This window comes from Ischnura elegans, chromosome X, assembly GCF_921293095.1.
Source record: "Ischnura elegans chromosome X, ioIscEleg1.1, whole genome shotgun sequence".
NCBI lineage: Eukaryota > Metazoa > Arthropoda > Insecta > Odonata > Coenagrionidae > Ischnura > Ischnura elegans.
The window spans coordinates 101,377,874-101,395,639 of NC_060259.1; the positions used below are offsets into that span (position 1 = coordinate 101,377,874).

At 40.6% G+C, this 17,766-nt stretch overlaps 1 protein-coding gene across 2 annotated transcripts in view; it reads right to left on the minus strand.

Annotated features, from left to right (window-relative positions):
• Nucleotides 1-1,634: 1,634 nt before the first annotated feature.
• LOC124171350 (protein artichoke-like) overlaps nucleotides 1,635-17,766 on the minus strand; it is a 48,332-nt gene continuing 32,200 nt past the window's right edge. The window contains exons 4-6 of one of the 2 annotated variants that reach the window (XM_046550509.1): nucleotides 14,607-14,906; nucleotides 8,819-9,030; nucleotides 1,635-2,104 (exon numbers count right to left, since the gene is read on the minus strand). In XM_046550509.1, coding sequence (XP_046406465.1) covers nucleotides 1,960-2,104; nucleotides 8,819-9,030; nucleotides 14,607-14,906 — 657 coding nt within the window. In that variant the 3' untranslated portion in view covers nucleotides 1,635-1,959. The remainder of the gene's footprint in view (nucleotides 2,105-8,818; nucleotides 9,031-14,606; nucleotides 14,907-17,766) is intronic. The other variant, XM_046550510.1, reaches the window with a different exon arrangement.

Below are 17,766 nucleotides of genomic sequence, written 5' to 3' on the forward strand. Positions count from 1 at the left end.
CGGAAAAACTCGTAAGAATTCAGACCGCTTTGAGTTATTACGCCGATTTTGCGCTTTCGATGGTTTTGGGTATGGACTGATGCTCTCGAGTGAGACATGTGCCTTCCGATATCTGCAAGGCAAAGTATTCTCAGAGGTGGAAGGTTGAAAAGGATTGAATGGAGATGAATGTAGTAAAGGAGTTAAGGGATAAATGCTTGAGGGTAAAAAGGCTTTTCCGCCTTCTACGTTCATTTTCTGTCCTTGTTCCATCTTTTTCTCCATTTCATACCCTCCTTGATTTGGATCCAACTTATCTGTAACTAATGAAGGCAGGGAATCAGACTCACTAAACGCGTATGGACCAAGTGAGTAAATACCGCGTCCATTATCCCTTTGCTATTTTCCCGACAGTTGCTTCTTTCTCAAACATTTTAGAGGGCCAAAGAATGTTTTATCTATTAGATGAGCGTTGTGTGAGCTATTTAGGAAAAGTAAAAACATTGTAAGGATGAAGTGAGTCTCACAAAATCATATGGTAGGGTGGGGTGCATGGGGGATATGGTTGTCTAAAATGAGCTAGACTGGATCATCAGCTGAGAGTTTTGCATTTCCCTTAACATGTTTCGGCCAGTCAATATAAGTGTTTGAATTGATGAATCCCGAATCACTCGTTAGATATAGAGTTCCTGGAGGCTCTGCATTTGCAAAATTATTTTTTAAACGCTTTCTCGGAAAAATAAGGGCTGGGGGAATATTCGCTCATGCCTGTACGCGGGTTTGGACGAAAACAGGGAGTATGATGCATATCTACGAATAAACCTCGTCTAAAATTATGGAATAAATAATATTTTCCGAATTTATAATTATGAAATGATATATTTTATATTGCAAATACCGCCTTAAGACTTTTACGCAGAGACTTTTAAGACTTTAAGACTTTTTTAGCTACCTCCAAAATTTGTTATCCTAATGCTTTTCAATCAGTTTTTCTGTAACATTTCTGCATTTTCTTTCAATACAATTATCAGCAAAGCACATGTGATATTTATGCCAGAAAATGTGAGGTCATAAAAAAGCAATGGTATAGAGTGGGGCGGGACTCAGCGCCCGTGGGGCAAGAGTCCAATGCGGACACTTGCTCCAGGACTCTTACCCCAAAGGCACTTGGTACACCTGAAACGCCGTAACACAATCACATGGTGAGCTGCAAACCAGGTAACTGCATGAATTTTTGAGGTAAAGAATGCGCATAAAGGAACGCTAGACAACAATGCTAGTTAAGTAAACGCTCAAACCACAGATAAAAGTTACGCGGCCTGACAAATTAGATAAACGTTGCGTAAAAATGAAAAATAAGAAAAAATCACGTTTTGTCATTCGTTGTCTTCCACTGAACACACCCCTGCGTAACATTCGGTGACGTTAATGAAACTGATTGACTACAAGTGGTATCATCCTGACATTTAGAGAAATATTTCGGAAAAGGAATCTTGCCCCATGCGGACTCTTGCCCCTCACTCCCCTGCATGAGAAATTTCCACTCGATCGGATCATACTAATGCCAACTTTTCAAATATTGCCTAAGAAGTATAGCATATACATTTATTCCTCATGGTTTATAGATGTTGCCGGAATGATTTGATGGCAAGTAGTTGAGTGTATGTATTGCTCTTTTATTGCTCATTATTAGTGTTAGAGTAGATTTGAATCAGAAAAAATACTTTCTTAGTTTGCCATAACTTGTCAAAACACTCCCTGAGTAAGAACTTATGGATGTTGGATAGGTTATAAACCCCCTATAATCACTTGAATGCATTGTTCCTCTTTTCATCCAAGGTTGGTTCATTGAGTATAAATAAAAAAATAATAATTTTCAGTATAGTTAAAAGTTTTATGGCAATGCTGCATTATATTTTCACATCTTCGGAGGCAACCCTGATAAGTAAGACTGGAACACATTTATCAGAGGGTTGAAAGTCATTCCTCTGTTTCTGGCATCAAATAGGCAGTGCTCTCCTTCGGCGGTGCCAACTGGTCAATGCAGGTGCCGATGAGGGGAAGCAGGTGATGAGACCACGTGTGTGGCTGCGAGACTGCTTTTCCCTCTATAGACTCAGGTTTCCTGGGATATTCAAAAAGTTGAAATTGTCAGCTACAATAACAGCAATTGTAAGAGCTATAAAATGTTAAATTATTGTAAGGGATCTTGACAGAAGATCATCCGATATGCCTGGAAATAAATAACAGCCAACTGATTTTCCATTGATGGAAAAATAGGTAATGTGGTTTTCTATGTCTAATCTTGGAAATGAGATCCAGGTTATTTATCCCCTCAAAGGTAAAGAGAGAGTGGGTGTGAAATGCGTATGTCAAGACGGAGTGCATATTTTTAGGTTTAACAACCTTATATGTACTGCGTCCATGTCAAAGCTTTTCCAATTGCACAAGTGATGATAAATATCAAATTCATTTGCAGTGAGTTTAGGATAGAAGAGTGGAAGGTGAAATTATTTTATACACTGTAAAGTAGTAAGAAGTAGCATCAAAAATATATTTGATTCCGTAAATAACTACTTCATAAGACCCTGTCACAGCGGCTGTTCACAATCAGTTGCTTTTTGATGCGGTGGAGTAACAATTTTTTAAGTTTTCTTGTTTTTTTTTTTGCAAATTTAGGGGCATAGGTTCATTTTACATATTTAGCTTAGCAAATATAAATTTTAAATGGTGCAATAACGTTTTTTAATCATAGGTTTTTGTTTAACCATTGCTACCATATATTTTACTTGCAAATCTGTCAATGGATTGTAAAATGTATAATTTCATTGTTGGAAATATTCAATTGGACCGTTCAATTGAAAAGTGACAACTTTCAATTGATTTTTTTCGATGAGTTGTCCCTTTTCAATCAAAAAAATTCAATTGAAATCGGCAGATCAATTCTAATAGGGTTATTTCTAACTAGGTAAAAGTCCAGGCTATAGCAACAAGTTCATTATCAAAACCATTGCGACAAAAATAGCTGACCGCACACCCAGCTCTTAAAGAAAACGCAAGCGGCAAGGGAACTTGACACCCTTCGACGGTCCATTGGGCCGAGGACCAAGTTCTAGCCGAAAGAAAGATCCGCGCCAGGAGTGCAAAGAACTGTTTTGGGGGAGAACCGTTTTTCGACCTTTGTCCCTGTCGTGAAAAGGGCAAAAATCCCCTCCCACTCTCTATACATAACACCTCCAAACAAGTGTGTCGACCCGTTTCTGCCAATAGTTTTGTTAACATATCGTGGCGATATCGTTATTGTGCTCGCAAAGTTTCTGTGCAGGGGGAGGTTCCCCAAGCCCAGTTTCCCATGATAGATGAGCTGCGATTCACGGCGCGCCGTCTATTCCCGTAATCCAACTCATAAGCATGGAAATACAGTGGAAAATAGACTGCAAGTGGGTAGCCTCGGTGGTGGTGGGTAACTTAGCTACCCACGAGACAAGTTTCGGTGCAAGGGCTTCTTGCAGTGCACCCTCCTATTAGTGCACCCTCGCTCGGCGGGTGGCGAGAGATTCCGTCGAGTGGGATCATTGCGTCCACCACATAGCCTCCCTGACATGAGGGATATGATTCCTAATCGCGGCAGATTTCTCGGGGATCGAAGACTGAATGCTCAACTACCAGCTGAGATAATGTATTTTAATTGCAATTATTAGAGTTAAATGCGATGGTGGGTGGAGTAAAATGGTGGAACTCCTTCATGATGCATAAAGGGTAAGAAAAAAAAGACTTTGCTGTTCCACAAAATAAAATATAAATTTGCGACCGGTTTCGATACGTATCATCATCTGGCAATTTCACATATTTGTACATAGAAATTTTGCCCTTGAAGAAGTTAGAGGGGCGGTGGAGTGGAGGTGGGGAGGAGGGGCTTTCTTGGAGTAGGCAGAGGGTGGGAAGGTCGGTTTGGGAAGTTCGTCGCTGATGGGTCAGTGCACGGGGTAGCCGAGGGTCGGATATGGGATGACGAAACAAGGGGGAGGGGTGTTAAGGAGTGGTGAGTGGTATCCGTAATGGTTTCGCGGAAAATGCATTGAACAGTGGTGAATAGTGAGAATACAATTGCTCATTAACTAATGTGATAATGGGTGAGATTTGGCCCACTAAAATTTCCGACTGCTCGAGTGCGTCAAGCCTTGGGACGTTGTTTTCTTTATGTAGGATTATCAGTTCGAAATCGCTTGTGTGGTCGGAATCAAAGAGATATCTGACAAAGTGTGAAGTTTGGTTGTTGTTATTAAAACATGAACGACGTTCCTTGGCCCGGATGTTGAAATTCCGTCCAGTTTTCCCTATGTAACAGGAATTGCAGTCATTACATAGGAGTTTATATACTCCGCTTTGCATGGGCGCAGCTAGGAATTAAGGCTGGGGGGGGGGGGGGGGGTTTAGTAGCAACTAATACCGGGGTGTATGGGGTATGGTATACTCACCAGGATAAGCGGTAGATGAGAGATTAATAAATTGCGGAATTTTAAGATAAATGTTTCAAAATGGTGAGTTTTACGGCTTTCTAAGGTATATTTTCTTAATCCTTACACTATTATTTTAGTAATATCAATCCAATTAATTAAAATGGATTAAGCTTAAAATTTCCCTGAGCTCTGGGGGGGGGGGGAGGGGGTTTTATCCCCCAAAACCCCCCCTCGCTGCGCCACTGCCGCTTTGTTCTTCGGCACTAATTTTGTCTTTGGTACTGCGTAACAGTTTGCCTTGTGTATTTTTATTGTAGAAGGCAGCTTTCACTTGGCTTTCGGTAATAATTTTTCGGTTCTTTTAGATATACGGCCGAGATAGGGGATTCTACGCCATTTCCTGTCATCATCTTTCCCCTTTTCCGTGTAAATAAGATTGGCTGCGAGTCGTTTTTGTTTGTTGTGGTACAGTTTGTCAATGAGTTCTTCGGAATATCCATTGTTGGATGCAATTAGTTTGATTGTGTTGAGCTCCTACATCCAGTTATAATTCGACATTGGGATCATATATCGTATATGAAGCATAACTTGTTAATGAGAACTCAACATGGATTCAGGAAAAGTAGATCATGCGAAACCCAATTAGCGCTTTCGCCCATTTTCGATTTTAGTCTCCGGAGAAGACAACATTCCAGTAGACGCGATTTTTCTTGATTTCAAAAAAGCATTTGATAAAGTACCCCACGGAAAGTTAATGAAGTCATTGATAAAGTACCCCACGGAAAGTTAATGAAGTCATTAACTTTCCGTGGGGCACTTTATCAAATGCTTTTTTGAAATCAAGAAAAATCGCGTCTACTGGAATGTTGTCTTCTCCGGAGACTAAAATCGAAAATGGGCGAAAGCGCTAATTGGGTTTCGCATGATCTACTTTTCCTGAATCCATGTTGAGTTCTCATTAACAAGTTATGCTTCATATACGATATATGATCCCAATGTCGAATTATAACAGGATGTAGGAGCTCAACACAAACTGAAATTCTACGGCCTTGGTGAAGATGTCATTTCCTGGATAAGAGAACTTTTGAGCGACCGCGTGCAAAGAGTAGTATTAGATGGTGCAGTCTCCAACGACGTTATAGTCACTTTTGGCGTCCCTCAGGGCATTGTCATTGGCCCAATCCTATTCTTTATTTATATAAACGACATTGGTGAAGTAGTACACAGTAAGCTACGATTATTTGTAGACGATGCTGTAGTTTACAGGGAAATCCGTTCCAGTAAAGATGGGGATGAACTAACGAACGACCTTGCTGCTATCGAAGCGTGGTGCGGTGCATGGCAGTTAGAATTAAATTTGAAAAAATGCGTAGTACTGAATTTCTGGAAAAAGAATAACTCCCCACAACATAGCTATATCATTCGGGGCACCCAATGAAAGACAGTTGAATCCGTGAAATATCTAGGAATTAGACTCATTAATGATCCATCGTTGAATAAACATATTCGGGAAATAACCGGTCAAGCTAATCGTAAAATGGGTTTCGTTAAAAGAATACTAGGAAAGTGCGACGGAAAGGTGAGAGAAATTAGCTACTTCTCCCTCGTTAGACTCCATTTATAACACCTACGCTGCCAGTGTTTGAGATCCTCATGAAATATGCCTAAAAAAAGAGTTAGAACGCCTGCAGAGAAGAGCCGCCAGGTATGTGAAAAGTCGTTATAGATAGTCATATTGGAGTAACTGACCTAGATAAACTCGGATGGGAATCTCTGTCAGACCGTAGTTTGAAAAATAGACTAAACCTTTTATATAAATTCAAGAGCAGTGTCTTTTCTAACGAAATTAACCATATATTACGAACGCCAACATACTGCGGAAGATCAGATCATATAAATAAAATAAGAGATATTGGCTGTAGAACAGACAGATTCAGAATGTCTTTTTTTCCACGATCAATAATGGATTATAACGGCTGCGTTAGAACTCATAAATAGATTAGATGACTTGTAGTGCAGCTTACTAACTTATGTATACTATATGGCATATTTCTCATTTTAATTTTTGAAGTGAAAACTTCTTTAGCGGCGTTAAGAACTTTTGCGGGATGGGGAAAAAGCACAGAATTCGCGTGAGCGTCACCGACCCGACACCGCGATCGCTACAGCGAGATATACATATGCATAGTGTGTATAGTGTATACAATGGTATAGGTTGCGTCACTGTTATACTTTTACATACTGAATACTGGCATCTGTCTGCTTCTAGTTCTATACTGTACATGTGTACTTTTTCTATACAGTGCGTATTATTTTGTAGACTTTAATAGAGATTAATATATACACTTTGTTAATATATTGTTAATATATAGACTGTTAAAGTCTTTTTTTTAATATAAAAATTGAAAATAAAAATCTATAGTGTGTATTGTATAAGTTCATTAAATATAAAGAGCTCGTGCATGAACGTGCAGAAGAGTGTACACGCTATAAAAATACAGGTCAGTACAAGTTAAGGCAGTTTCTTTTATGTGCATAGTGAACAATTATAGGTTTAAAGCATATTTAAAAAAATAAAAGCATATTATGTTTTAATATATGAATGATGTTACTTTCTATTCATACACATCGTATTTTCAATATATATTTAATAATAAACAGTTTGCTGAAAATAATAATTTTAATTTTTGTTGAAAAATGAGTACTACTGGAAAAATTAGTTCTTTAATAATATTAAATCTATATAAAAAATAAATGGATAATAATTATTTCAGTTTTCACTTCTGTCAGCCGCGACTGCCCCGTTTTTTATTTGTAACCGCGTGTGGTAGTACAATTTGTTAGTATGCGTCACGTTTTTGGACTGTGTGGAGTGCATGTGGGAGTCCAATAGCATGATGCATGCTGGTGATTGATCACCCCCTGCCAAACGCCCTGGATGTGGCTCGTAGGGTATTTTGTAGATCTATCCACGCATTTTTAGCGCGTAAAATCACATTACACAACGCGCAACCCACGAATCTACCCGTTGCCCTGAAACCTATACCCTTCCTCCTGCAGTGCGGCCTCGGGCAAAGGGCAAACGTTACTAGCGATTACCTTTACTTCTGTGAGGAAATATTGAAGACAGCTATTCAAGAGTCTTTGAGAGACAATTCCATTTTATATCGTGAAATACTGTTTACACGAAGTTTGTACAGCGAAAATAATGAGATCTTTGGCATCGATTGACATCTACACGGATCATCTCAAACGGAGTTATGTGGTAATGAAAATTATCTCAATATCCCAACCATGGAAAGGTGCATAGGAGCAAATTCGCGACTGTCCACGTTGGATGCTCTCGCCATGAGATCGGCGAAGCTGTAAAAGAACAGCCATGGCGTGTAGCGAGTCCACTGAAAATATTCAACGAGTATAAAAAAAGCTGCGGAAACCTTCCTTCCCGGAACAAATGTGCTGTTTTCATTATGACCTGTACCAGCAAAAACCTAAATAGGTTCCTTCCTCCAAACACTTCTAACCTCTTAATAGGTAAAAAATGATTGCTGCTGCCAGTGGCAAGATGGACGCCACGCACTCATATAACCCAGTCAACACAGGATTCTTAATGAGGTCTTATATGAACCCATAGGTAGGACTCCTTGTAGACTCCTTTTAGACTCCACATTAAGGGACATGAAGAGGTCTTAAAGACCTCACACTTCATGAGGTCACATGAATGAGGTCTTAAACACCTCACAGTTCATGAGGTCTTCAAGAGTTCACACAGACGAGGCCTGAAAAATCGCATGTTATGTTAATGTTAATGAATTATAAACTTCTCCCGCCGATTCTATTTAAATAATCGGACACTGCCACTTTCCGCCATTGTGTTTTTCGATTTTATACTGCCTTGTGTTCAAACGCCTAGTTTATGATTAATATCGTGCATACTAGAATATACTCTGTGGCCTAGTCGCTTAGTTCTGGCCTTTGCTTGAATACATTCACGAAATCATTCAAGCAAATTAGCACATGCTCTAAATTTCATTCGAATTACGGAAATTTCTGTATTACACAGTGAATGATGGTCATTCGCAAGATCATCCGAATGAATATTCACCCTGTAAAACGGCCTTTACGTTCGCATTCGGCGATTATTTCAAACCGCCACGGAGGCGGTTTCAGCGTTTCGAGCATTCGTGCCCGGAGTACAGTGTTCAAGAGCTGGTTAACGGGATTGGACGGCGGCAGCGAATCTTAGTTCCTCTACCGTGGGCAACTCGACTTGAGGAAAAACTTTCCAATGGACATCACAGAAAAATTTCCGTATTCCTATCCCCCATAAAAATTGCAATTACACATAAACATTATGTAAACCCTTTTAAGAGACTTACGAGCAATGAAGATCTTGAATGTCGATAACTACTGGCAACGTAAATCTACTTCCCTCGTGCCTCTCCTTGATAGAAATGGGTCTGCTCTCTTTGAGGGAATACTGCAGAAGGCTAAACACATGGCAATCACACTTGAGAGGGTTTCCGCCAAGAAGGTAGGTGGCCTGAGCAAATTTCCTTTCCACGTGGCAGTCTTGCGACACTCTCTCCATCTGAAAAAGTGAGGTATAGGTTAAAATGGCTGGGCGAGACGAACACAAAGCAGTATTATTGTAAATAAACAACAGAAGCTGACGCTACATTCACAAACCGAGATGAGATCGGGTTGACGGACTCGGTCCGGGTTGGTCTGACTGTATAGAACAGTCTGAGAGAGGTCTGAATGAGCTTACTTTCGAAGCCAGTTTGAAATCTCGGCTCGGGCCGAGCGGGGCCGGTCTGAATGATGAACAAATCGAGTTGATTGAATAGAGCGATGGCTAGCATGTGGATGTGCGTTTGGATGGGGGTATGAGGAACTAAATAAAATTATCACTTCGGTTTTTCCGGACGGAAGTTTGGTTTTTACTTTAATACTCCATAACTATGGATTCCCTTTCCCTTGGGCTACAACCTTGTCGCGGAGGAAAGGCTTGCAAGTTCCTATGACCCCTAGAGCTGCACTGGCGGGATGAATTCTAAATTATTCCCGGTAGGGCCACTCTTGCCAGAGAGGTCGAAGAGTAGGAGCTAGACGAAAGGTAGTCCACTTCATGGTGTCACGTAAAAAAGCACTGCTGGAATGGAAGTGGGGAACACAACCAATTATCTCTTCCCTGAAATTATGGAGTACAACAAAATGAGCTTCGGAATCTGATCGAACGGGACCCATCCGCAAAGGACGGGTGTCGTTCACGGCAGCGAGGTGGGCAAGGTCCTCAGGGTCGTCGACATGCGAAATACTTGAAAAGAGTTATCGTCATCATCATCATCATAAGCAGCAGCAGCAAGGAAGAAAGAAGAAAAGAAGACCAAGAAGATGCTTGGTGGAAAAGGCAGTGTAAGGGAATGGAAAAGTTCCAGAAGGATGGAGAAGTAGGCGCGTGTACGCCAAAGTTAAGTCGCCATCGGGCGGTAAAAGAGGACCAGCCATGTCTAAAATTAAGGCTAGAAGTGGGAGGATGCTAACCGAATGAGAAGAGGCACAGAGTAGATGGAAGGAATACGTGGAGGATCAGCGTGACGGAAGGAACAGGCCGGAGAGATTGAATTTAGAGGAGGAAAGTGCAGTGGAGGAGAGCAATCTTGAGCTGGGGATCTCAGATTCGGAAATCGGGAGAGCACTTAGTGATATGAAGGCTAGGAAAGCAGTGGGCGTGGACAATATCCCGTGTGAGCTCCTGAAGAACCTAAAGAAGGGTAGTAAAAAAAGTTTTTCGAACTAGTACGCAGGATCTATGAGGAGGGATTTTGGCCGGAAGATTTCCTGAAGACGATCTTAATTTCGCTACCGAAAAAGAAGAAAGCTGTGTTATGCGGAGATTATGGGACGATTAGTCAAATGTCGCACGGAGCGAAAGTGGTACTGAGGATATTGTACAGAGGAATGGAGGCGAGGGTAAAGGAGCATTTGGGGGAAGATCAGCTTGATTTTAGGAAAGGGGAGTCCACTCATGATGCAATAGCAATAATGAGGTCCCTCGTGTAGAATATGTCCAGGAAGTGTATGCCGGTTTCGTTGAATTTGAAAAAGCATTTAAAAGGGTGAACTGGGCAAAGTTAATAGATATTCTCTAGAAAATATGTGTAGGTTGGAGGGTTAGGCGATCTGTACATGGCCCAGACTGCGCAAGTGAGGGTAGCGGATGGAGAATCTGGGTGGGCAAGCATTGGCTGATGAGTGAGACAAGTCTGATCCTCTATCGCCGCTGCTTTTTAACGTCTGCGCTGAGGAGATGGTGAGAGAAGCGTGGGACGAGTTGGAAGCTGGAGTGAAAGTGGGAGAAATTTTGTTTAAATTTTTAAGGTTCGCGGATGATCCGGCCCTTATTAGCCAGTCAGCGAGGGGACTGCAGGCTGTAGTGGATACGTTAGACGAGCGGTGCGAGGAGTATGGGATGAGCATTAATAACAAGAAGACCATGGTAATGCGGCTTTATAAAGCATCGCGAGCGAGGAATGTGAGACTTAGGACAAAAGTAAGTGGGGAAAAACTTGAGCAGGTAGAGCAATTCTACTGTATAGGCAGCACATTAGAGGAAAATGGGTACGGTAGTAAGGACATCAGGAAGCGAATTGCATTAGCAAAGGAGGCGTTCATCAGTAGGAAGGAGCTTCTGAGAGGTTCGTTATGTAAGGGTTTATAGAAAAGGTTAGTGAAGTCTGATCTGAAGTGTAGCTCTATATGGTGCGGAAACGTGGACATTAAGGAAGAAGGACGAGAGAAGATTGGAGGCATTCAAGATGTGGGTATGGCCAACAATGGAGAAGGTGAAATGGAGAGAGGAGGAGGAATGACGAAGTGTTGGACATGGTGGGTGAGGAGAGGCAGCTTTTAGATGAGATGCGCAGGAGGCAGAAGTTATGGATGAAGGGAGTTCTTATCGGGGAGGGGATGCTAAAAACGGTAGAATGTTAGGTAAACGAGGGAGGGGAAGGAAGACAATACGATTTTTAAATAGATTGAAAGGGGGTAGGCCTTACAGTGAATGGAAGAAGGCAGTGCTGGAAGGAAAGGGAGGCTCCCAGATTACTTCTTTAGTACTCCATGGAAACCTACCTTAATCCGTAGAATACCATAATAATAATAATGATAGTAATAACAACAACAACAGCAATAATAATAGTTTTCGTTTATTTAGAAAGCTAATAAATGAAGCAACGTTTTCTTGTAGTTATATTTGCTGTTTTTTTATGCATATTGTTGGGATGAAGTCGTCCGATCCAACATTTAAACGCAAAATTTGTATCTAATTTCGATACTTCATTCTGTATTCGACGTACCTTTGAGGTATAGAGAACGAGAATGACGAGCATGTAATGCTCTCTACTGTAGTGGAGAAAGAGATAGGTCGGGCTCTTGAGTGGGATGTAATTGAATCGCCCGTCTGGGACGCCGGAAGGCGCTTGAGAGGTCTTACGGACTTGGGTCGGGAGACTAGTATTCTCCCAGGCGACCAAGGAGGGTTGTCAATATCTGCAGGGCTATTCTGCTGAACGGGGCCATACGTACGGCCGGCCGTAAGTTTCGTATAGCCTGGCCCAAAATTACGGCCTATACTGATTCCACTCTCGAGGGGCCATATCGTATGGCCCGGCCGAAAGTCCTAACGCCCTTTCTGTAGGCGGGTATGAGAATTATAATTGGTACTATAAGTAGGGTTCACTTTTTTTAAACACTAGTCACTATGTGAGAAGGAAGTTTGTTCCAACGTGGATAAAAAACCAATTCTATGGTCCATAACCGAAATTGACTCTAATTAAAGGATAAAATTGGATTTTCTTTAAACACTGATCTGGCGGCAGATGCTGGAGAGCTTTGAAAAAAGTGAAGAACGCTAATCACGGACGAGAAGAAGCAGAAGAAATTGGTACACGATTTGTACCGTACAGTATTTTAGTATTCGTGAATTGTTCATGTTCTGGGTAGAGTAGAACATTACATCCTCTTGTTGTTCTAACCCCCATTTCTCTCCTTCCAATGGTGTAGCTATTGTCTCATGGCTGCAATCATTTGTCCCCAAAAGCCTTAGAAATCCAGCCAATGCACGAAATCTAAGGATGAAATTGAAACTTTAAGTTTCATTAATTTTATTATCAGAGACTTATGCCAGGGTAGCTGTATAAAATTATAGCATCAATTTGAGACTATCATTCTTTCCTTGATTTGTGGACGGTATTTGTCCTTAATGCATCGACTTACTGAAGATTACCTTACTGCCAAAAAAATGTCTTGCCCTATGTTTCCTTGATATACTCCCTTGTGAACCGTAATGCAACGAGAATCTTAAAATATAAAAAATTCACAGCGGATATTTCGAGTTACCCACAGCTTTTCGAAACAAACAAGTAAGAAAGCTGCTAGCAAATGTCGCACAGAGAGCAAATAAAAGCTCGTTCCTCCATTCATTTCAACAGAGCATCCATTTAAAAAGTTTTTCCAATTTTTTAACTACAAGCGAAATTTAAGTTCATCCACTATATCTACTTACAAAGTAAGTAACAACTTCTTTTGACGCGCGGAAATATTTAATGAAAATATCATCATCGTTTGCGAACGGATTACACGTATCCCGTATACTCCTCCTTTTCAGCTGAAATCAGCGTCTTTCTTTTATACATCTAGCCAATGCCCGTTGAATCCGTATATGTGCTCCCCCGCAATATTCATATATTTCTTGAAACAAACGCTATATAATCGACGACACTCCGAAAATTTCTTTTACAACTCCTTAGGCGAGCAATGTTATTTCGTATGGCCCGTTTTATGACAGCCTCCTAGGCAGGTCATAGTATTACGGCCTTTAGGCCATACCGCCCGACTTACGGCCTTTCGCTCAGAGTAGAATCGCTTGAAGCCAAAAGTATGTCTCGAGGCTGTAGTTATGGTCGATTTCGACTTATGGCCCAGCCATACGATTAGTGGAATAACCATGCTGGAGGCCTTATGAGTAAATAGTGCTTCAAAACTCTATGCTGAAGGCGCTGTTTCCGAGTTTTTATCGTAGTCAAAGTTCCGCCACCTCAGTTTAACAATTTTTGGACTTAGTCTCCGACTGATATTTTGAGGTGGCTAAGTTTTGTTCTGAAAATGAACAACATTAAGTGATATTTACAACCTATTCACTACCTCCTTGGAGGCGACAAATTGTCTCATTTCTCTGGCGGAAAGCGCTAGAGACTACGGGCGGGCGATAATTCTCGCGCAGGCGCTTCACGAAGCTCCTTTCTCCCATTTTCGGGAGAAAACAGAATTACAGACTTACCCTTCAGGTTGAACACACTTGATAAAGAGACGTACTGCAAAATATAAACACATAGTTGGAAGGCAAACAGAAGGACGGCAGAATCGATATGTTAAATTCATGTTGGTAAACGCAACACGCCGAGTCAGCTTACTTTCTCTTTTCAGTTCGGCCTGCACTCATATCTGAGCTCGGTTGGTAAACGTAGAGTAAGACTTGAAATGACCTATTTGAGTTTATATCATTCTATTCCACAATTACGTTTTTACGTATTTACGGGAAAAAACAGTTTTCTGTAAATACATGTATATACAGAAAACTGTTTACTGTTAACTGTATACTGTACATACATTCTATATATAATTACAAATGCATTTATTTTTTTAATCCATGTTAAACTTTAATGATATGTTTGGCTCATTTATGCTGAGTGGGTTGCTAGGCTATAGGTTGCAAACCTCCCTTTCGATATTATGCATTTGCGTTCCCCGCATTTGCCTTTATTATAATTGAGGGTACTCGTAACATGAAAAGTAAGTGATCATCATGACAATTCATACCACTCCTTTCTTCGAGATGGTATTTGTTTGTGAGTTAGCAGCAAGGAACTAGTTGACATGGGAATGAAGGGGTTAAAATTTCATTTGCATCTTAAATCATGGTCTTGGTGTAAAGGTGCTTCGTCTGTTAGTATTATTATCTACAGGAGGAGTGAAAAACTAACAACTATGAAAAGTGCTTGGCCTCTGACACCATTTCCACAAGCATATCACTCTATGCTTGTGGGTACGGATTTGGTTGTGAGAACCATGCCACTATTTTTCATGTACATGCTCAAAAATCACCTTTTCTTTCGGAAGGATCACTGTTTCAATAATGTTATGCCTTAGGTCCATAGTGAGGTGATGATTCTTGTGGAACTCATAGTAGCTTTCTTTACCTTCACCAATGGCTTGCATACAGCTTGCCTCATTCTCATAGAGTTTGAATGTTTCATACTGGCCTATTCCAGTGGAGACTAGAAAGTCATGGTACCACAAGGTTCTTATCTTGTTGTGGCTGAGATCAACTTTCTGCAGCCTGGGCATGTAATACTGGAACTCCATTGGAATAAAGTCAATGCCATTGTGGGAGAGTAAGAGGACCTGCAACATTAATGAGGGAGTAATTAGAAAGAAAAATATAGTACTGCACTCAACATTGGAGGATAATATTGCTTAATCCATAATTGTTCCAAAAATAATAGTCTAAAGAGTCCTAGAGAATATTATACATAGTCTGTAGAAAATAAAAAAATACCTAAAAACAGCATAGTGTAGTATTGTTCAAGGGAAAACTGCGGTCTAGCCAGTGGGGTACCTTTAGGGATCTTTCATCGATGGATTTTGGATGGTTTTTCTTAATTATGTGACTGATTTCAGGAAAAGGTATATAGGTGACCATTAAATCTCTAAGTATAGATTTTTAGCCGAAGCTGCCGTCGATGACGGTTATAAAAGGCTTGGTGTCCATGAGAACCACGTTCTTGGTGATTTTGTTCATATTAATAGAATTGCTTATAAAATCCACCTATATTTCATGGGAGTAATTAATAGCTAAACCTTTCTTATCCATTAAATTAATTGTGTTTTCTCAGAAATGTTTGTTATATTTTTTAAGGATGAGCACAAATGGTGAAATTGGCGATTGAATATTGAAGACTAAGTAATAAAGTTAACTCCGAGTGGAAGTGTTGAATCTGATGTATAGACTTATGAAAATTTCTCTGGCTGAAAATTACTTTACCCTTCTGTGTTTTGTAAGAATTAGATATATTTACCTGCAAAGAGGTCCTCATTGGTCAGAAACTATCTTATACTACTCATAGGTATAAACGTATTTCATAGCATTTGTCGATTTAGAGAAGGCATTTGATAGCGTGGAGTGGAAATCAGTGTTCAGAGTTCTGAAAGAAATCGGAGTTCTCTACAATGATCGTAGAATTGTTCATAGCTTGTATAAAAACAAAGTAGCTGTGATCAAATGTTGATCCAACTGTGCAGAAGAAAGAATAGGAAAAGGGGTGAGACAGGGGTGTGCACTTTCCCCCTTAATTTTTAATGTTTACATCGAGAAAGCCATCGATGAAATCAAGGAGGAGGCTTTGGGTGTCAATATCCACGGAGAAAAAATTAGTAAACCGCAATCTGCTGACGACATAGCACTCATAGCCAAGACAGAGAAGATTTTGAAGAAGACTTTGACAAATATGGAGAAGGCAATAGCCAGATATCAGCTGAAAATTAACAAAAACAAGAGAAAGATATTAGTATGCAGCAAAAGAGAGGAGGTTAAGACAAACATTAAGCTAGGGAAGCATAAGCTTGGAGACGTGAAAGAGTTTTCACACCTGGGAAGCCGAATTACCAACTATGGACGAAGCAAGAAAGAAATGGTCAGTAGAATAGCGCAGACGATGAGGGATTCCTACTAAAAGAAGAATCTTCTTACCGCTGGGAATATAGGCATAGGAGTACGGAAACAATTCATGAGATGCTACGTATGGAGGATGCTTCTCTATGGAAGCGAGGTTTGGACATTGGCAGCGGCAGATAAGTAAAGAGCGGAAGCATTTGCATTGTGGTGCTATCGAAGAATGATATGGAGATAAAATAGATCGACCGTGTATGCAATTAGGAAGAGCTCAGAGGAGTGAGTGAAAAGATAAGCCTTCTAAAAACTGGAAAGAGAGGACTTGGTTGACTACATTATGAGGATTGATGGCCTGATGAAAATGATCGTAGACGGACAGTTGGAAGGGAAGAAGAGCAAGGGACGGCCCCGAATGAGTTTCATAGGACAAAGGGTTATAAAGGATATTTAAGAGAGGAAATACGTCACTATGAAAAGGCTAGCGGATAGGAGAGAGGAATGGAGAGCTGCGTCGAAACAAATCTTAGGATTGCTGACTAATGATGAGTATTCATAACATTGGGCTCTCATACGAGCGGAAGGTCAATTAAAGATATTTGTCATATTTTTTTAGTTGATAAGGTTAAAAGAAGCATTAATCGAGTTCCAGTTATTATAATTATTCAAGCGATTACTGAGTTAAAACTTTTCCACGCGTAATGGCGATTTTTCACGGCCCACGTCAATAGCCCTGAGAACGACGACCTTGTTGGGCATTGAAACGTCGGCAGTAACGCCATTCCTGACCCGGTGGCGATCCCGAGAACTCTTCACGCAATCTATTCACCGGGAAAAAACGAAATCTTTTTTCTTTAGCCAAATCACTTCAACCGCGTCCACATTACTTCGTAAAAAGTAACACGTTGCCTTATTTATCTTTGCAGTACAGATCATGAAGCTTGGATGATATCCCTAAATATATATATTTTTGTATATAATTTGCCTTTGCCTGTTGTAATTTCAACATATGTACTGCCGCACAAATGAGCCGCCGCCGATTATTTCCCGACAGCAGTATTTTTCCTCCACGCCACCGCCGAACGAAATTTAAGCGGGCTCCACCTCTGAGTTTTCTGACTGTAAAAGAGCCTCTGCCCGGAATCTTCTTGGTTGGTGAGGAGTGATTCTCTCCTTCTTCACCCCTTTTGGATGTTTTACCCTGCCATAATGAGTGGCAATTAATTTTCCTGGACAATGCTCCATTGTCTTTATTTGAAAGGTTTTCGTATTTCTTCATAGACGCTCCTCAGTTTTGTTCCATTTGGTGAGAAAATACATTTTTGCAATTTGGTGAAAATTGTTTTTACAAACGGGTGCCAGGAAAATGTGCCGCATCGTACTTAAAGTTTTGAAATTTTGGTAGTTTTGGGTGTTTTTTGGACATAACTGAAAATGATGTCACCCTCGGATTATTCTATCACGTTTCTGTTTTTTTTTACAACGACTCGTTGGACATTTTTAGCGAGTCACCTCAAATATCTTGCATTTCTGTCCGTTGGTTCCCGGGATATCGTAACAAGAGAGCGCACGCCACCCCAGGCAGACATTTTGGGT